At 40.1% G+C, this 22085-nt stretch overlaps 1 protein-coding gene across 4 annotated transcripts in view; it reads right to left on the reverse strand.

Moving 5' to 3' along the window:
• Nucleotides 1-22085, reverse strand: part of msps (msps cytoskeleton-associated protein 5) — a 142530-nt gene that overhangs the window by 23350 nt on the left and 97095 nt on the right. For 3 of the 4 annotated variants that reach the window (XM_076201691.1, XM_076201689.1, XM_076201690.1), the window contains exons 22-27: nt 11817-12074; nt 4875-5078; nt 4329-4464; nt 3888-4081; nt 2379-2623; nt 415-882 (exon numbers count right to left, since the gene is read on the reverse strand). In XM_076201691.1, coding sequence (XP_076057806.1) covers nt 415-882; nt 2379-2623; nt 3888-4081; nt 4329-4464; nt 4875-5078; nt 11817-12074 — 1505 coding nt within the window. The remainder of the gene's footprint in view (nt 1-414; nt 883-2378; nt 2624-3887; nt 4082-4328; nt 4465-4874; nt 5079-11816; nt 12075-22085) is intronic. The other variant, XM_076201692.1, reaches the window with a different exon arrangement.

Here is a 22085-nt window from a genome sequence, read left to right on the forward strand (position 1 = left end):
AGCCTTTGCTATGTACTTAAGTACAAATACTTAATGTGGAAAAAAAAAAAAAAAAAAAAAAAAAAAAACAATCATAACACCTAATGTACATATTTACCTAATACTAACTAACATCACAAAGTTTGCTTGAATCTATATACTGTATATAACTTTTGATTAAATACAATGTACGTGTTTATTTTTTCAAGTACTTTGGGTCTAAGTACAAGCACAAGTAACACTGAATATTTAAACTCAAAGTACATGAAAATCTGTACTTCAGTCCAAGTACTTGGACCTAACCCTGCATCAGATACTTAGTAAAATTCCTGCAAAAACTCAATAAAACCACACATATCAGGCTATTAATAATAATAGTAGTTAGAACACACTAGACTGTTAACTGTTCAGAGGGACATCACACAGCCCTCTTGCCTCGAAAAGCTCGGAGATGTGACTGTTCGTGTCAGAGGTGGTGGTAAGTTAGGTACAAGTGGAGGCAATCTTGGACGGTGGTATGGAAGATGTCCCTGGTGGGTCACTGGAGGCTGGCCATGGTCATCTTCTGAATCATCACTCGGCTCTCCCAAGATAAAAGACAATGATCTTGTGATCTTTCGAGCTTGTTCTAATGCTGGGTTGACATTTACATTTATTCTTGGACTGGATGCATAACGTGAAGGATATGGAAGAGGTGGGGCATCTTGATACAATTGTTGGTACTGATGATGGTACATCTGGGCATATATTGCGGGAAGTCCAACAGGTGCTGGTGGAGGCTTGTGATATAGTGATGCCGAAGGTTTGTGGAATAATGACGGCAAAGACGAGTTGCAAGCAGATGGCTCTGACTGGACATCTTCATAGCTTTGCATTGGTGATTCCCAGTCAGAGCTAGATGACCTAAAGACTCAATGTATTTGACTAGCCATCTCTCCAAATTCATACAAAAAATGTACCTGAAGCAACAAGTACTTTCAAGTGCTAATTAGTACAAATACAGTGACTAAGAACAACAGATTCATGTAAACAAATTATGAATATGTCATTAATGAAATAATATAACCCTGCAAAAGATTAAACTTGTAAACAACAAAAAACATATTTCAAAAATACTAATATGAATCACCATATATGTATCCATATACTAAGATCTTTTGGAATGGGTGGGAGTGGTTTCTATGCCTTTGTCTTTTGGCTACCTCCCATGTAAGGGAAAAAAAAACCTTTGGTATATGTATGTATGTATAAGGGAAGCAGCCAAGTCAAAAAGAATGTACCCATTCCACTACCCTTTTGTGCCTCTCATCTTAGCTCCTCATGGATGAAGGGTCATCCATGTATCCCACCCACTGCCCTGGGTCAAACACAATGTAGCCAGACAGAGTACATCCAGAGCAAGGCCACTTCATTTAATTGGTGACCCACCTCTCCATCCCCTCATGCAGAAAAAGAGAAGATGGGGGAGAAATCCCTTCCGGCTGTGTCAAAATATATATTCATTCACACACACCACTTCCTACTCCCCCCATTCCTCCCTTCCTTGCATCACAGTATCATCTATGGGCAACCATTTTCCACTCGCCCATATCTCATGCCTTCTCCCTTCCTTGCTCAAAGCCCCTTTTACCCCATCCATTCATCTCATCCTCAAGTCATCCCTTCAAGTTCATTCCACCCACCTTTTTTACTAATATTTCTTCACTACTTCTTTCCACGTGTCCAAACCATCCCAATACTTTCATCAGCCCTATCTGCCATCTCCTTTTCCACCCCCTCACGCCCTCATTTCTCACTCTATCCAACCTTGTAACCCCTACAATAGTTCAAATATTTCACCTCAAAACATATCTAAACTTTTCCTCTATTAAATTCCAAGTCTCTATTCCATCACCAAATATAACTTAATATTAAAACAGGCAATGCAGAAACACATTTGCTGCACTGCCTATGACCCAATGTGACAGGAAAGGGATGATCTTTCATCTTTGCTAACATGTGTATTCAATTTCAATCCCCTAAAATGATTCTTTCTTCACATTTCATTAATCAACCTTCTCTGAGTGACCTATAGGCATGCCCACTGGCCATTGCCAGTTCACTGAGAGCCATGTGCCTTCTGCAAGGGAAACCAGGAACAACAGTTTGCCTGATATAATTTAGCCCTACTTTCATTACACAGATTCTCTAGTTAACATCTACATTTTCTAAAACGATACATACATACATATACCAAAGGGCTTTTCCCCCTTACAAGGGAGGTAGCCAAAAGAGAAAGGCATAAAAACCACTCCCACCCATTTCATCCCCTACATACTCCCTTCCCCTTCTCTTGGCACCTCCTGTAATGATACAAAATGTTTATAGGAAAAAACAAGAACAAAAAGTCTAATACAAACCTTCTGAAGAGCATCTGTTTGCTATCAGCTTCTGGTTCCCTTTCCTTGCCTGCAGAAACCTTATTGTTAATAGTTGGTGCAGGTTGTGCAAGAGTGGGGATGACCCGAGTGCCCCGACCCTTGGCCTGACCTTGGCCCCTCACCACTGGAATTTCTGGTTCTGAAGGTTGTTTCTTGATAACTGGTCGGTTCTTTGCAGCTCGCTTTATCCGCTCCTCAAGTAAGCACATGTCCTTGTCAGAGAGCTGCCAAAGTAAGAAAATAAATGATGATATGATGATGACATGGTTTAACGTCACACTCCCCCCTATTGGGAGGCTAGGACAGTGCCCCTCACAGAGGGCTTTGTAGATGATAATTCAGTTTAATGTCACAAACTCCCACCATCAGGAGGCTAGGACAGTGCCTTTTATTGAGGACTTTGTAGCATGGAATTTCATGATCCATGCGCTTGGTCCAACTTGCTGGTGGTAGAGTTCGAACTGTCATTACTTCAACCCTTGCCACAAGTAACAATCTTCTATTTAGCTCAGCCAAAGAGCATCAGAGAATATGTATATACATACATACACCAAAGGCCTTTTCCCTCATACAAGGGAAGTAGCCAAAAAAAGTCATAATATCCACTCCCACCCATTCCATCCCCACATACTCCACTCCTAACCACCCCTCTCCCTACCTCTTATCTTGGCTCCTCCTGTATGACAGGTCATCCATGCATCTCGCCCATTGCCCTGGGTCAGTAGCTGTGTAGCAAGACACAGGACATCCACAGGAAGTCCGCTTCATTAAATTGGCAACCCCCCACTCCTCCCTTTCCTGCCACATTCACACCCAAGTAACTAAAGCTATCCACTTCCTCCAGTCTCTCTCCCTCAACACTTCCAATTAGCTGCCACATTCTCCCCTTATACATCTCATCACCTTATTTTTACCCACATATGGCATAATAATAATATATAAACTGTCTGTTTGATTCATTTTATATAAACTGCCCCTCTCACAGAGAACTTAGATAGAAATACCTTACAAATGACATTTGAAGTAAGAGAATTAATGTAGCGCATCCTGACTATGAACTAATTCAACCAAGCATCCTTGACTCACCTCCACTCCAACCTCATGCACATCTAAGCTGCACAGCCAGTGAGCATTCCAAATAAATAAATAAATAAATAACCAAGATAAAATAAAGGTGAAAACCAGAGAGCATAAAATGTATACAACTCAACAACAGCGAATTATGCCCCAGAGAGGGAGGGAGATGGAAAGGAGAGAGAGGAGAGAGAGATAGAGAGAAAAAGAGAGGAGAGAGGAGAAAGAGAGATGGAGCCAAAGGGGCAGGAAGGTGAAGAGGGAGAAGGGAAAAAGAGAGAAAAAAAGGAGAGGGGGAAAAGGAAAAAGAGAGAAAAAAGGAGAGGGGGAAAAAGAAAAAGAGGGAACAGGTAAGGAGAAAACAAGTCCTGAGGGAAAAAAGGGTAGACGAAAGAACCACATGTTAAAACTTACACTGCCAACCATTTTGTATACTTTCTCCCCATCCTTGAAGTACACTTGAACTAAAGCATTAAGAGCTGCATTTCTAACAGAGTTGTCTCGGTCAGCAATCTGTTTGGCTATTTCTTTAAGAGCTGCTCCTGGTGATGGCTGGCACACTGTGGTTCCATGACTCTCAATTAATCCGCCCAGAGCTTCTAAACATTCTGGGGGAAGAATCAAAATACACTTTGTAAACATAACATTAAGAAGGTAATGCTGATATTTACACTTTCCCTATGTATACAAAAATACACACCAAGGGCCCTTTCCCCTTTGTATATATATATTTTGAAGCCAAAACCACCATTCACTTTATATCAAAATACAAGAGAATGAAATATTCATCACAAAATCAAACCTTAAATTTATATACTAATAATTTTGGAATACATAAAATGCTATCTCAATTACCTGCTCTCTGCCGGGCATTCTTTGCTTTGAGACCATCAAGCAGGTATGGAGACACTTTACTGGCAGGGTACGTTTTACAAATTTGTCGAGCTATGTTCCGTGCTGGTCCACGAATAGCATCCTTTGGATCACCAAACTGCACAAAGTAATGGGAAAAGATTAGAAAATAATTGTTGCCTTGTGCTTCAGTGACTGGAAACCTACAGTCACCAATGGTCTTTCAGGCCCTTTTGGTAGAAATGCTACATTGCTCTTGTGTTGTTTTAGTATAGGTCAGTTTCTACATCACTGGTAGATAGGGAGGTTATGTAGAGGAAGAGCAAGAAGAGGAGGGAGAGATGATGATGATGAATGAGGTGAAGGAGGAAGAGGAGCCAATGAGCACTCAACAAGATCTCCATATCAGTTTCATTATACTGCTACTCAAGTGAGTGGTGTCATACTATTGAAATATAATTTTTACTTAATCCACTGCCCAATATTTACTTTAATTTCTTTTAATACACACTTCACACTATTACTTAACAGTCATCAAAAAGTTATTACCTTCATGACAAGGAAAGGTAAGAAGGAGTATGCTTCCATTTCAATGAGATGGTAGTCCTCCTCAGCAATCAACTGGAATACTTGCTGTAGGTAGTCCATAGCTTTCATGATCACCGAGGGATTTGTGTCAAAGAATCTGATTGTAAGCCATCGTAAAATCAGATCTAAGTTGGCAATGCAACAAGACAGATTTGTGTTCAGGTCCTGGAAAATGAGAAGGGTGTGGGGTGGTGTTAGCATATCTCATACAATTGAGTAGAGGAGAAACATTCTTAATACATACATACATATACCACAGGCTTTTCCCCTCTTACACAGGGGGTAGCCAAAAAGAAAAAGGCATAGAAATCATTCCCACCCATTTCATTTCCCATATATTCCACTCCCCTCCACTCTCCTCCCTCACTCCTTTCTTGACACCACCTGTATGACGGGTCATCCCTGCATCCTGTCCACTGCCCTGGGTAATACATATTTATATATATTTTTTCTCCTTTACTTATGTCCATTGAATTAATCTGGTCACAGCAAGAATTCATGCAGATGGGGACCAACTCAAAAGAGTCCAACACATGATCCACGATCATGGTGAATCTTTACCAATTACATATATCTTTCTCTCATACACACACACACACACACACACACACACTATCTACCTATATACCAAGGGCTTTCTCCACCTTACAAGGGAGGTTGCCAAGTCAAAAGGCAAGAACCCACTCCCATCCACTACCCTTACTTCCATCTTGTCTTAGCTCCTCATGGATGAAGGGTCATCCTTGTATCCTATCCACTGCCCTGGGTCAGAATCATCCCTTCTGGCTGCATCAAAATATCATTCATACATGACCACTCCCTACCCCCACCCCCTCCCTTCCTTGCATCACAGTATCATCTAAACACAGTCATTCTCCACTTGACCCTATCTCCTGCCCTCTCCCTTCCTTGCTCAACAGACATTCCCCTCTTGTTCAATGCCCCTTTCTCTCCATCCATCTATTTCATCCTCAGTTGTCCCCTCAAGTTCACTCCTTCCATCTGCCTTCCACACATCACTAATTTTTCTTCACTCGTTCTTTCCAATGCCTAACCCACCCTAATACTCTTTCATTAGTCTTATCTGCCATCTTTTCCATCCCACCTCTCCTCATTTCTCACTCTATCCAACCTTGTAACCCCTACAATACTTTTCAGAGATTTCATCTTCAACACATTTAAACTTTTCTTCTCTGCCTCTCTTAAAATTCCATGTTTCTGCCCCATACAGTGCCATCGGCACAATCACCCCTTCATATAATCTCCACTTTGTATCTATTCCCAAATGACTATTTCTAATGACACTTTCTAATCCCCCAAGGCATTTACTTGCTTCTCTACATCTACAATTTACCTCCACCACAACTTTTCCCTTTCCTGCCACATATGAACCCAAATACCTAAAGCAATCCATTTCCTCTAACCTTTCTCCTTCAAGGGGGCCGTCGCAATGAATTTCCGACAAAAAATCGAAATATTAAAAAAAAAATTCCGTCGTCTAGTGGCCTTTGGCAAGCCAGTCCCGAAATATTTCAGCAAAATACAAAAAAATAAAGGAGTTATGACCATTTTTCTGACCTCCCCCCCACTTCCCAGTACACCTTCGTTGCACATGTTCGACTAAGTTATTTCATCGCAATAAAAATGGCACAAATGCGATGTATTTTGTTATTCACTAATAAAGACTAGCTGGAAACTTGTCCTACACATGAGGAAAGCACTCTAATGCGTAAACAACGTCAGTCAACTGAGAGAGCTTGTGCGAGTAGGCGGAGAACGTGAATTGTCGCTCCTTGGAGAACTTTTATTTCCGCGTACTTGAAGCTATAATCATTTGAAGAGTAAATGTGCGTTTCATGCAAGAGGTAAGAAACCGAATGAAAGTATTGAGAAAGAGTGTACTTCTGCCTCAATTATTACTGGAGATGATGATAGCAGAGCAGCGGCGCATCTGGGCTCGCCTAGGGTGACCGCGTTATCTCCCTCCACTTCCTGTTTGTCAAATGACGTCACTGCAACCATCAACATCAAGCATGCGTGACGTGCCATCACGTGCCTCTTCAACTGAAACGCTCTCATCTCACATGAAGAGGAAACAACTAATGATAGGTGTTTTGCCTATTACTCAGAAAGAGTATGATATGAAAGTTATACTTTCAGAATCACAGCTACTGTTCAATAGTGTACAGTGTCGGAAGAGGACTTGTAAGGGCACTGTAAAAATTTCATTGGAAAGGAAGCACTTCGACACCCATGTGCAATTACAGTGTGACGGTTGTGATAAAATCCTGTGTGACACCTCTCCAACTTCCCTTGGAAAAATGACAGAGACAAACATTATCCAGGTTTATGAGTCTAATCACAGGTGTAGGATGAGCTGGACTACAAAACCTGGCTCCATACATCTCAGGTGGAAACTTGTCAGCAGGTGTATACAACAAACACTCTTCTTACCTATATAGTGAGATGGGTAAATGGTTTAGAACATTGATGGAAAAAGGAAGAGAGAAAGTATGGCAGTATTATCTCGACCAAAACCTGTCGCAGCCAGACGCCGATGGTAACATCAACTGCGATGTTTCCTTTGACGGAACGTGGATGACCCGTGGTCATAAGTCTCGCATCGGCATTGGGTTTGTGTTAGATGTGTACACCGGAACTGTGATTGACTTGGAGGTCCTCTGCAATTACTGCTCCAGGTGTAAGGATGAGAGCGGGAGGGGAGCCAAAAGACACGTCTGTCATAAGAATTTTCATGGCAAATCGGGAGCAATGGAGGGAGAAGAAGCCGTATGGATGTGGTCCCGATCCCTAGATCGTTGGTGACGGTGATTCAAGCGCATACAAAGCAGTATGCCAGTTGAACAATGGCAAAGGGCCATATGAAGAACCTGTCATCAAGGGGTGTATAAATCACGTCTGTAAAAGGATGGGGACCAGACTGTGCAACCTCAAGAAGGAAGTAATCACCACAAGGACTGGCAAGAAGAGGAAGAGGAGCTTGTTAGGAGGTGCCCACATGAAACACAAAGGCAAAAGCCGACAAGACTGTTAGAATCAACACCGTGTGAGATCGAAACCTTTACAGTACCAATAAAGGTTTCAATCTCACACGGTGTTGATTCTAACAGGTGCCCACATGTTGACTGATCAAGTCATTGATCTTCTCAGATCATATTACGGGAAGGCGATCCGTGACAATGTGAGCACTGACTATGATACAATGAGAAAGGCCGTGTGGGTGACGTACTTCCACCAGACATCGAGTGATGAGAAGCCAACGCATCACTTTTGCCCAGCTGGAGCAGACAGCTGGTGCTTCTTCAACTGGGGACATGCAGAAGGCAACACACCTGTCAGCCACAAAGCAAAGTCGCTCTACCTGGCCAAGATATCTTATGAAAAGTTAGAGCTGATCAAGAGTGTCTACAGAGATCCGACTGCCCCGGACATTCTTCAGAGATGTCTCAAGGGGGTAACCCAAAATCCAAATGAGTTTCCACTCAAAAGTTTGGATGAGATGCTCTAAAGCAAAGTTCGTTGGTCTCTTCCAAGTGCTTTTCATTGCAAGAGCGACTGTCATTGACCACAACTTTGGGAGGTCACATAATCTTCTTTCTCACTTGGTTGGAGTCAATCCAACCATTACAAAAGCACTTGAGGAACAAGATAAAGACACAGAACGGAAAGGGACACCAAAGACTAGGAAGAGGAAGAGAAAACTATCGTTCAGCTCCGATTACCAGCTGGGAGCTTTCTAGTAAGCGAACCTGGCGACAATGAGGGAGGTGGTGCCTCCTGAAACCCTCGCCTTCCGAGCGACTAATACAGTAGAAGCCCGATTTAACGAAATAATTCAGCCAAGGTCCAGTCCGCTAAATTGAATTTTCCGTTAAATTGAGCGAGTGATCGTTGGTGTAACAGTGTTGCCAGAGTGGATTATAAAAATGATACGTACCTAAAAATTCCCTAGTGTACACACACACACACATACAGTATATATATTATTGTAAGTGAATTATAGGCAGCACAATCGTGAATTGCAAACGAACAGCAACGTGCAGTAATTTGTTGCAACATGTGTGTGTGTGTGTGTGTGTCGTGTAACAATGATATGAGCTGTCTGTGACATTTCGCGGAATATTAGTCATAGCTTCGTGTTTGGTTCGATGTACATAATTCTAGCGATTAATAGGACTGGGCAGTTGGTTTTTGGATAGTGAGCGTTATTGTTGCAGAAAACGTAGTTGTTATAGAAGTGTTTTTCATGTTGATTACTCTCGTGTACTGATTTTGAATTTTCCCATCAACTTACCGTTTCATTATTTTGTTTTCCTATTATACCGTCTATTTCTACTTGAATATATTTCTGCTACAATTATACTTTATACATATACTGAATTATATATTATTGTATATATATTATAGTACGTATATACATATATATATTTATATAGCTCCAAAATACTAAATTATAAATTTGTCCTTGACTCCACCACCACAATCTGGTAACATCTGGTAACATTGGACTCTGAGACACGCATGTGGCCAGTTGACAGAAAATGCTCAACTTAGCTTACCGTTCCCGCTAAATTGAGCTATTTCTGTAGATGCGTGTCTGGCCAGCTAGCGGAAAATGGTCAACTTAGCGGACCATTTCCGCTAAGTTGAGCATTTTCGTTATTGCTATTTGCAGTTTGATAATTTGAGCTTCCGCTAAATTGAGATTCGTTAAATCGGGCTTCTACTGTACCTTGTAAAAGGGGGGACCAGGTACCAGCTACACTTTATAATAACATGTGAATGACATAGAATGCATGAAGATTGGTGCAGAGAAAAAAATTGAAATGAAAAATATGAAAAAAAATGCAAGGAAATGTATTGTGAACTTCAAAGCTCAATATCTCAAAACTACCCTTTTCTCTACATTTTTTCTATCTCCTCCGTAACTACTTGGCCGATTTTAATGGGGTTTGGATAATTTGAAAGCTGAATAAATTTACAAACTTTTTATCGTGGGTTTTTATTTTTTGTGATAGAAGTCGATATATTGTATTAAAAAAAAAAAAAAAATAATATATATATATCTCCCCTAAACTAAGAGGAAATTCCAAAAACTGTACAATAATTTTTTTAGGTATTGCTATTGAGCATTTGTGGTATTTTTTTCAGCATGCTCAGTCAATGGATAAATGAGGAGATAGAAAAATTGGTGGTGAAAATCTCGGTATATGTATATATAACATATTAAAAATTCACGAAATTCTGATCATAATTGACGAAGTTTGTTTTCGAGCGCGACGGCCCCTTTAACCCCTTCCATACGGTGCCGCACACGTAGGCGTCATGAGGAGCAAGTGGATTCGCGACGCTGCCATATCGGCGTCTTGATTATATTTATTGTAGTCGCCCCTGTGTTTTTACATTCTCCCAAATGCGCCCTTAATCCCATTCTCTGTGGTTTTCAAAATTCGCGGGTGAAAGAGAGAACGATCGATATAAGCGGCGACTATATTTTATGATGCGAATATTATTTCGTTACGTCGTACGGCTGGCATTGGCTGCTGCCCGCGAGATTTAAGTCCCGTATTGAAGTGGTTAAGACTTACTTCCAACTTGCTGCCATCCTCTCCTCTTGTACAGCTCATCACCTTACTTTTACCCACATTTACCTTCAATTTTCTCCTAATGCATACCCTTGCAAATTTCCTTAGTCCCCCCTCTGACCCCACAAGTGCAGTGACATCAGCAAACATTAACTGGCTCATCTCCCACTTTTCTCCATTTTCTCTAACCATTTCCAGTTCCCTGCCCATTATCCTTGCTTTTACCTCCCACATCACTCCATCTATGTACACATTGAAAAGTTATGGTAAAATGACACATCCCTGTCGCAGTCCCACCTTTACCTCAAACTACCAGCACTCTCCATTTCCAATTCTAACAAAGGCTCTACTACTCTTGTAAAAACTCTCGACTGACCTTAATAGTTCTTTCCCCCATTTCCATATATCTGTAAAACCTTCCACAGTGCCTTCCTGTTTACCCTGTCATAAGCCTTTTCCAAATCCAAAGGCCCCAAAAAAAAAAAAAAACATCCCTACCTTTTACTAAAACTTTCTCACACATCTGCCTTACCACAAAAATCTAACCCACTCTGTTCCTCACCAATTACTCCCTCTGTTCCTCTCCTAATCTTCTCAATTAAAATCTTCCCATATGCCTTCCCAACAACACTGAACAAACTTTTTGTTACATACACATGTATCTATGTATTTACCTAATTATACCATACTGGAAAGGAGCAATGTTTGTTGGGCCATGCCTCCCTATCCTCTCTCTTTCTCTTTATTAAATCATACCTAGTCTCAAATTCAAGCACAGTTCCAAATTAATCTATATCCTTGATTTCCAATTATCAAATTATTATATTTAGATTTGAACCCGTGTATTGTTTGAGCTTGGGCTTTATCACCTAGGCTGTTCCTCATAATTATGCATCTATATGGAAAACTGCATTTCTTCACTTCCTTCAGACATGTGGTCTTAATTTGCTCCCATGAGTGTGTGTGCACATGTTAATTCAAACATCCTTCATCATTATTAGGTTCTCTTGATATTTGTCTGCAGAGCAAATTTTCCACTGCCACCTACCTACCCAGATACTTAGCAGATATCACCTTCCTTGGGGGCAAGATGCCAGTACCTGGTCTTCCAAACGGGCCCAAATTCACTAACACTCATTTTCTATGGCTATCTTTCTACCCATTTTTTTCAGAGATCGATTGATCATCATATCAGTGCCTATTCTGTCTGACAGCATTCCAAAATGTATACAGGCTTCTAGTTACTACCAGCCACTCAACATAAAACAGGCTTAAAAATGGCATGTACCAAACTTACCTCACTTAAAGAATCAATAGCTTTAATATGAAACTTGAAGTCCTGATGGAACATGTTTGTAACAAGTTGCCGGTTAAATCCAGCTGTTGCCATCTGGTCCTTAAGTTGGGTGATGAATTCTGCTCTGGGAGTTGTGAAGTCCCAGCGCAAGACTCTGAGGCGCTGTTCATCTGTCGCCCGTTGCTGCTTCAAGTTGTTCGTTTGAAGCAATGGAGAATTGTCTACATCCTCTGACTCTTTGCGTGAACTAGAAGAACCCTGTTAAAATAAGCCAATCAATGTAAAATCTATAAAGATCCAAAATACCAGATTGTCATTACACTCTAAACAGCTAGTTATCTAAGCACAGACTTATACATAGGGATTTCCCTTATAAGTGGGTGGCTGAGCCAAAGTATAGTTTTTGACCTTGCTCAATGTATAGAAAAAACATGAAGAGGGGGTCTCTAGTCCCCTCATTCCACCCAATTTAATCACTTTTAAGACATGTACATGAACACAGTGATGTTCATATTGTCCCCCACCACTTTACTATTACAATGATCATGATGACTTGACTAACCACCTTATAAGGGGGTAAAATGTCCTTTAGTATGTATGTATACTATAAGCATAACTTTATATCTTCCTCTCCAGGTACTACTGCTTATCCATCCTTTATCTCACTGTGATAGAAAATACAAACAGGACCAGTTAAATTCCCTCCTATATACCCATCACTGTCATGCCTTTCTGAAGGTCTGCCTAGGAACCCTCACATTATACCAATTATTTTCACTAAGCAATGATTGTTTAATTGTCTCAACAGAATCTATTTAGCAATCTACATTTTCTTGCATGTAAAACATTAAACTTTCACAAACACTTAAATGGTGATATTTGTTAGTTACACATATTATATTGACCATCAGCTTTTTCTGACATATGTGGTTTGTCCTTAAAGAAAAGTTTTGAAGGAGTAGAAAGATAATCTGTATGCCCTAATACATCCTTTACAGGACAGAGAAAATTTGTCCCTCCTTCCCTATTTCTTTGGTTCTGTACATACATACCAGAGGACCTTTCCTCCTTATAAAGTAGGGTGGTTGATTCAAAGCAAACACCCACTTTGTACACATGAAAGCCCATTTTACACCCTTTCCATCTGAGCACCCCAACAATAAAGGGTAATTCTTGTCCCCTGCCATACTACTCTGGTCAAACAGAATGCTGTGAAACAGGGTTTCCAGAGTAGAGGGCCAATAGCTAGTGCTGGTGTAGTCCTGCCACTTCATTATAGTGATCAAATTCCTCATTATCTCAAAATAATATTCAGAGCAGACAGGAAGAACATCCCTTTATGTCATGTCAACCTTTTATCTATCTAGCTCTCACTCCATTCACTCCTACTTTAACTTTCTTCCCTACCCCCCCAGCCATTCCTCAGGCATCTCATCCATCAAGTTTATTCTTAGCTTTCCTCCCAAGTTCACCCCTTCACATATGGATTGGCAACCTACTCATGAGCCAAAGGTACTTACGGACTGGAAGAGAAAAAACAAGAATACATAATGTATACATTTTTTTTTTTTTGTCCATCTGTTCATTTGATAGGTTATAGTTTGTTTGTTGCCCACCCACCCCTCAAATGGCCTCTCCTTGTGTGATAGTGTGAGAAGTGGGAAGGTTTGAGGGATCTTGCATAGAAGTGCTTAGCACTTTATTTATTTGGGCTTTCCTGATCTCTGGTAAACTGGCCACCCTGAACACAAATGCCAAAAAGCTTTCAAATACATTATTAGTCTCTCATTGGCAATAACCAGCACTTCTATCCTTGAGGGCAATATTGCACTGAAGAAGTGGTCATGGAGGTAAAGGAGAGGGTTAAGGAGGGCAGTAGAACAAAGATAGAAGTTAAAAGTGATTAATGTTCTTTTATTAAAAGAGAGTTTAGTCTCTCCAATCATAAATGAATGCTGCATGACTCTAGATTGTAGGGATGTCATTCAAGTCTCTAAAACATTTACTGCATAAAACCTTGCAGTCAATATACCATACAGAGTCAAGCATGGTCAACAAACTAAACTCAAGTGGTCTCTCTAGAGTAGATAAAAATGTTTAATTCGTGCAAACCATATTCTGCCTCCAGCACTATGTGCACATGATTGCATATAGACACAGACAACACAAACTTTGGAAATGACATTCATGTACAAGGAAAAATTACTGCACAAGTACACCTCAGATACAAAAAATGCCAAATCTACAGAGGCAACCAAGCTCAATGATAATGTCCTGTCCATTCAGAAGGTAAACAAATGCAACAAATACTCAATTTACCCTTGAAATATCAAATTCATGCAGTAACTTCAAACACATCATTCAAAAGACAGCACTGAACCAAAATGATGACAGAGACCACAAACAAGATTCATCTGAGGTTTTGCAGCAACAGGCAGTTTCAAATATCAAAGCATTTGCTGGAGCCACAAAACATACCAATAAAATTGACATCCCAATTAAAAAACGAGAAATCTTCTTACTCTTTTGTTGAGGAGAAACCCAACCACAAGGCCAAAACACTGAAGCCTTCAGAAACATATGTCCTTGAATACAAGTGCTCTCATGTTTTAAAGCAGGTAGGAGTGAGAGGGATGAGAGATGGAAATGAAAGTGACAATTTCTCTCTCCTATGCTGAGTCATCTCACTTTACAGAAGATTATGTACAAGTTGGGGTGGGATGGGGGTAGGTGGATGTCAAAGGCTACACATGAAAGATCAAATTTAAGTGGACATATTAAAGGTCACAAACCAAGGCTGAGGAAGATGGAAACTACAACAGTGAATACACCAATACTAAACATAAATGTATTTACTAATTACACTAGAGTATATATTTTTCAAAACCACTGGAAAGTAACATACATACATATATATATAAGGGTGTTTTCTCCCTTACAAAGGAGGTAGCCAAAGTCAAAGGCATAAATCCACTCCCACCCATTTCATCCCCACATACTCCATTCCCACTCACCACCCTTCCCTCCTTCTCTCTTTTCTTGGTTCCTCCTGGATGACAGGCAAATAACACTTACAAAAATTACTCAAGAATCAGGCACTTAAGATAACACTATTTTATTGCCAATCACCAACACTTCTATACTTTGGGTTGTAGAAGGTAAAGTTAACACAATCATAAAACTTGGGCAGTTAATACTCAAAGAACAACAACAGAAGACGAATAAGAATAATAATAATGATAAGAAGAGTAACAATAAAAATAAGAAAAATAATAATAAGATGAATAAGAATAACAAGAATAAGAACAACAACAACAATAATAATAATAATAACAATAACAAGAATAATAATAATAATAATAATAAAAATAAAAAGAATAAGAATAACACTAATAATATATCCCCCCCCTCCCAATTTATGCCAAATATTTTTATTTAGTTTGGACATGGACCCTGTTGGAGAGGGTTTCCAACCACAACTATAGAAGTTTGGCATTTGCCATACACAAGCTGCGAATGCATTAGATGATAGATACACACACACACACACACACACATATATATATATATCCCAAGGTCTCTTTTCCCCTTACTAGGTAAGTATCCAAAGTCAAAAGGCATAATTCTACTCTCATCCACCACCCCTCCCTCCCTCTCATCTTGGCTCCTCATGGATGATGGGTTCTCCTTGCATCTTATCCATCACCCTGGGTCATGAGCAATGCTGCAAGACACAGCACATCTACAGCAAGGCCATTTCATTTGACCTGCGACCCCATCACCTCCCCTCCATCCCCTCATGCAGAAACAATGAGGACTGGGAGAGATTCGTTCAGGCTATGTCAAAATATCATTCACACATAACCACTCCTCACACCCTGACTCACTTCCATTCATCACCCTTATCTTCTGCCTTCTCCCTTCCTTTACTAGATGATGAAAACGTTAAAAGATAAATAATTCAGAACAATATAGTTTGCCCTTAGTCCCAGCATTACCATTTAACCTACATCTGTTTACTGAATTTTCCTGACAGCCCCATATGCCACAACCAAACCTTCCCAATACAAAGGATTACAAAGGCGGAGCATGCCGACAGGAGACCTTTTGGTCCATATATAGGTCGGATGTGAAAAAAATCATAATAAAATAATAAATAAAAACTATAATAATGTAAATAACAAATAAAATACATAAATGCATAGGTATAGTTAAATAATAAACAGGTAAATAGTAAATAATAATAAATTGACATATAACTAATAATAAATGAAAATCAAACGGACAAATGATAACAAAACAAAAACAAATAATATAAAATAAATTATAATCATTACAGCATCTTGCTTAGGTGTTTATCTAAATGATTCTTAAAGCTTCGAACTGAACTACATTGCACTACCTGTGCAGGAAGTTTATTACATTCATTAACTACACGGTTGGCAAAGTTGTTTCTACCTACTTCCAAATTGAATCTATTTCCGGACAGTTTGAGACCATTGTTTCTTGTCTGATTCTCATTCAATGTGAAAATTGTCACTTTTGATGTTCTCAATTCCCTTTAGAATTTTAAAGACCTGTATCAAGTCACCTCTGAGTCTACGCTTTTTTAGGGAAAACAGATTCATGTGTTTTAGTCGATTTTCGTATGATTTATTTTTGATATTTGGAATCAGTTCTGTGGCTCGCTGTTGTACTTTTTCCAGTCTGTCAATGTCTTTAATGAGATTCGGTGACCATACAGACACAGCATATTCCAAATGTGGACGAACTAACGATTTATATAGCTTGTTAATGAGTGATGGACTTTTGAAATCAAAAGATCGCGCAATCAGTCCTGGAATCTTATTTGCTTTCTCAGAGGCTGAAATACACTGCTTAGATGATTTGAGGTCGTTACTGATAATTACGCCGAGATCTTTTTCACTATCCACTTTTGTTAACGAATGTCCAAATAACTTGTAATTGTACTTACTGTTATTTTTACCTATGTGCATTACCTTGCATTTACTTGCATTAGCCACTTTTCAGACCATTGCTGTAATTGATCTAAATCTTCTTGAATATCTAATTGGTTTGAGTGATCATTTGCCACTCCGCACAGTTTTGTGTCATCAGCAAATTTGGAAACAGTAGATTTTAGTCCATGGTCTGTATCATTTATATATACTATGAATAGAAGTGGCCCAAGAACGGAACCCTGAGGAACTCCACTTGTAACATTTTTCCATCCAGAAGTTTTTCCATTTAAAACAACTCTCTGTTTTCGACCATTCAACCAATTACTAGTCCAACTTAATAGGCTACCACTTATTCCGTGTAAAGCTAATTTAGTAAGTAGTCTTTCGTGTGGGACGGTATCAAAAGCTTTTGCAAAGTCTAGATATATTAAATCTATATTGTTTCTTTTGTCATAATTTGAGATAACTGTGTTGTAGAATTCGAGTAAGTTAGTCACGCAAGAACGTTTCCGTCCGAAACCATGCTGGCTATCATTTATCAAACGGTTACTTTCTAAATGATGTTCGATAGCATCTCTTACACTCAACAAATCCCTGAATATTTTACTCATCTTCCCCTTACCACCTTCAAAATTCTCTACCCAACACTTTCACCATCTTCCATCTCCTCTCCTTTCCTCTTTCACTTTGCAATTTCTTTCCAATTTTTTTTCTTCTGATCTTTCACATGTTTTCCTAATTCTCTTAGCAATCGATCTTTATGGGATTGCTTCTCTTCTGTAACTACTAACATTTTCATCCCACTATTCTGTCTCTCCTGTGATCTCGCATCCTCCTCATCCTGCATACCAATTTGGTGAACTTGATGCTTCCTCCTTGAAACATAACTCTTCTTCTTCTATTCCAGTTTCTTTGACCTATTATCTTCCATAATTATTTCAACTTCTAGTATTCTCTCTCTCCTTTTCATTTCATTTACTAACCTCAAACACTTCTCCGCCTCCTTCCCTTTCCACTTAATTCATTCTTTATTTACCTTCTACCAGATATCAGTCTCTACCTTTTCTTCCACATCCACTTTTCCTCCCATCTCAATATCCTTTCTCCCAGATCTTCTCTTCCAATTCCTTGCTCTCTCACCTGAAAATACTTTTGTCTAGAACTTTTCCAATCCACTACATTGTCCATTAATGCCCTCTAAACAACCCTCCTCTTCACCACCCTTTCCCACACATGGTCTTGCCACTTAAACACTGTTCATTATCAACTCTTCAAAGAGTTTCATGAGGGAAGCCTTAACCACTTCCATATGGTGACGCCTACGTAGGCGGCATGAGGAGCAAGTGGGTACTCAATGATGCCAACGTCGCCATCTTGATTATATTTATTGTAGTCGTACCTACATAATTTCCATTCTCTCTAAACTGGCTTCATCAATTTTTTATGGTTATCAAAATACACGGGTGAAAGAGAACGAACGATTGAGCACTGACTTGATTTTTTTATAATGTGATTATTATGACGCAACATCGCACGTCGGGCAGCTAATGCTGCCAGACATGCGATGTACCCCAGAGTGAAGAGGTTAACAGGTGACAGGCACGAGAGAAAAAAAAAAAAAAAAAAAAAAAAAAAAAAAAAAAAAAAAAAAAAAAAAAAAAAAAAAAAAAAAAAAAAAAAAAAAAAAAAAAAAAAAAAAAAAAAAAAAAAAAAAAAAAAAAAAAAATTACATACATATACCAAAGGCTTTTTTCCCTCTTATAAGGGAGGTAGCCAAAATACAACGGCATAAAAACCAATCCCACTAATTCCATCCTTAACATACTCCACTCCCATCCACCTTATCTTGGCACATCCTGGATGACGGGTCATCCCTGCATCTTGTCCACTGCCCTGGGTCAGAGGCAGTGTCGCAAGATACAGCACATCCACAGCAAGGCTGCTTCATTAAATCTGTGACCCCCCCCCCTCCATCCCCTCATGCAGAAAAGAAGATGGGGGAGAAATCCCTTCAGGCTGCATCAATATATTTCACACCCACCATCCCCCAAACATTCCACCTCTTGCATCACAGCATCATCCATATACAACCATTCTCCATTCACCCCTATCTCCCGTCCTCTCCCATCATTCCTCAAAAGACATTCCCCTCTTTCCTAAAGCCCCTTTTACCCCATCCATCCATCTCATCCTAGGTCAACCCCTCATGTTCACTCCTACCTCTGTCTTTCACACCTCTTTTACTAGTCTTTCTTCACTTATTCTTTCCATATGTCCAAACCATCCTAATACTCTTTCTTCAACCCTATCTCCCAACTCCTTTTCCACCCCATTCTCCTCCTCACCTCATTTCTTACTCTACCCAGCCTAGTAACCCCTATCATACTTCTCAGTCACCTCATCTCAAACACATTCAAAATCCTTCTCTCTTATGTTCCCTGTTTCTGCCCTGTACAGTGCTGTCAGCACAATCACTCCTTCATACAATCTCCTCTTAGCATCCATTCCCAAATGTCTATTTCTCATTACACTTTTTAATCCACCAAGGCATTTACTTGCTTCTCTCAATCTACATTCAACCTCCACCTCCACTACCTTTCCTGCCACATTCGCACCCAAGTATCTAAAACTACCCACTTCCTCAGTCTCCCTTAATACTCACTTCCAGTCTGCTGCCACTTTCTCCCCTTGTATATCTCATCACCTAACTTTTACATACATATACCAAAGGCTTTTTTCCCCCTTACATGGGAGGTAGCCAAAAGAAAAAGGCATAGAAACCACTCCCATCCATTCCATCCCCTACATACTCCAATCCCCTCTACTCTCCCTCTTATCTTGGCACATATCTCTCTTACCACCTAACTTTTACCCACATTTATCTTCAACTTCCTTCTTTTGCACACCTTCCCAAACTCTGTCACTAACTTCCTCAATACCTCCTCTGATCCTGCTACAAGCGCAGTGTCGTACACAAACAACAACTGGCTTATCACCTGCTTTTCTTCATTTTTTTAACCATCTCCAATCCCTTGCATTTACCTCTCGCACCACCCCATCCATGTATGAATTGAACAGTCAGGGTGACATAACACATCCCTGACGAAGTCCCACCTTTACCTCAAACCACTCTCCCCATTTCTAATCCTAGCACAGGCTGTACTACAGGGTCTAACAGATAAATCCGTACAACTTCTTATCACATGTTTTAAGATTAATATCTCGGGTTATAATAAACAGAGAGTTATGAAATTTTCAGTATATTTAGAAAAGGCAATAAGAACAATGATTTCATTCAATGTAACCACCTTCAGCTGTTATGACGCTTTCAACGCGTTTACGAAACTTGGATACAGCGTTGATGATCTCAGACTTTGATAATGAACCCACAGCCTTCTTGATGTCTGTCTTCAGGGTTGTTATACTTCTGTGTGGCTTGTCACATGCCTTGGCCTCAATTCGTGCCCAAAAATAATAATCTAAAGGGTTTAGGTCTGGCGAATTTGAGGGCCACAACTCTTTGTTCCAGAACTGCACATTTGACCCTTCGAGAAGGTTGGTGGTCCTCTTTGCTGTGTGGGCTGGAGCCGAGTCTTGTTGGAAGACAAACTGGTTGCCACTAGTCTTATCTTTCATCCAGGGTATTATTTTCTCTTCTAGAACTTTGCAATAGACAACGGCATTGACTTTCTCCTTGTTGTTGAAGAAGTGAGTGAAGACGTCCCCCTCAGTTGACACCACACAGAGCACCATGACACTTGCTGGTTTCTTTGTCGTTGTCTTGTGTTGAACCTCTGAGGATGATGAGGCTATCCAGCGATCATTCCGCTTATTGAAAGTCACATCAACTGTGAAAATCTTCTCGTCAGAAAAAAACTTGATGACTGAGCCATTCGACTTCATCCAGTTCAACAGCTTTTGGCACCTGGTCAAGCGGATTTCTTTCATTTTTCGTGTCAAAAGATGTCTTTTTCCTTGTGAGAATGAGGTTAATCCCAATTTCTTTAATGCTCTGTGAATTGTCATTGTGCTGACACCTCTCTTCTTTGCCAATGTCGATAATGGTAAGGCTGGATTTGCATTGACACTTCTCTTGAGACCAGCTAAAAAGCAAGGTGTTAGAATTCTGCCCCTTCTGGGCTTGTGAGCAGCTCGTTGGTCTTCGCCGGTCTCATCAAAACGTTTACAAACATCGTAAACAGTTTGTCTGGAGTATTTTAGCATCCTTATTATGGCGCTAGGAGTGTGACCCGCACGACGAAGTTCGCATATGGCTGAACGTTTGGCTTGTTCCATTGCTTTATGTTTATTGCACCGGTGCTAGTATACAACTGGCTAAATTATTAGACAAATGGAAGTATCTGGAAACAATCAGAATTGCCATATGTTACTTTTTAAGTGCTTAAAACCTCTTCAAAGTTTGTACGGATTTATCTGTTAGACCCTGTACTCTCATGAAAACTCTCGACTGCTCTTAAAAGCTTTCCTCCTATCCCATATGATCTGCAATACCTCCTACAGTGCATTCCTGTCTACCTTGTCATAAGCCTTTTCCAGATCCATAAAAGCCCCCAAAACACTTATCTTTTCATATAATTTTCTTACATGTCTGTCTTACCACAAAAATCTGATCTACCCAACCCCTACCTGTCTTAAACACACACGGTTCCTCTCCTAATCCTCTCAATTAAGACCCTCACATAAGCCTTCCCAACTACATTTAAGAAATAAAAAATAAATAAAATAAACAAACAAATAAAACAAATATATCTATATACCAAAAGGGGCTTTGGGGAATAGGGGAATGTCTGTTGAGGAAGGACGGGAGAGGACAGAAGACAGGGGTGAATGGAGAATGGTTGTATATGGATGATGTTGTGATGCATGAGGTGAAAGGGGTGGGGGGATGGGGGGTGAGGTAGTATATGTGAGCAAAATTTGATGCAGCCCAAAGGGATTTCTCCCCATCTTCTCCTTTTCTGCATGAGGGGACGGAGAGGGGGGGTTGCTGATATAATGAAGCGGCCTTGCTGTGGATGTGCTGTGTCTTGTGACACTGCCTCTGACCCAGGGCAGTGGACAAGATGCAGGGATGACCTGTCATCCAGGAGGTGTCAAGATAAGAGGGAGGGTAGAGGGTGGAGGGGAGTGGAGTGTATTTAGAGATGGAATGGGTGGGAATGGTATTTATGCCCTTTTCTTTTGGTTACCTTCTTGGATGTTGTGACTGCATGAGGAGGAATGGGCGGGGGGGTGGGGTAGTATGTGCGAGTAAATTTTGACGCAGCCCGAAGGGATTTCTCCCCGT

Source organism: Oratosquilla oratoria, chromosome 18 (assembly GCF_046742065.1).
Source record: "Oratosquilla oratoria isolate Oo_2021 chromosome 18, ASM4674206v1, whole genome shotgun sequence".
NCBI classification, from domain to species: Eukaryota; Metazoa; Arthropoda; class Malacostraca; order Stomatopoda; family Squillidae; genus Oratosquilla; species Oratosquilla oratoria.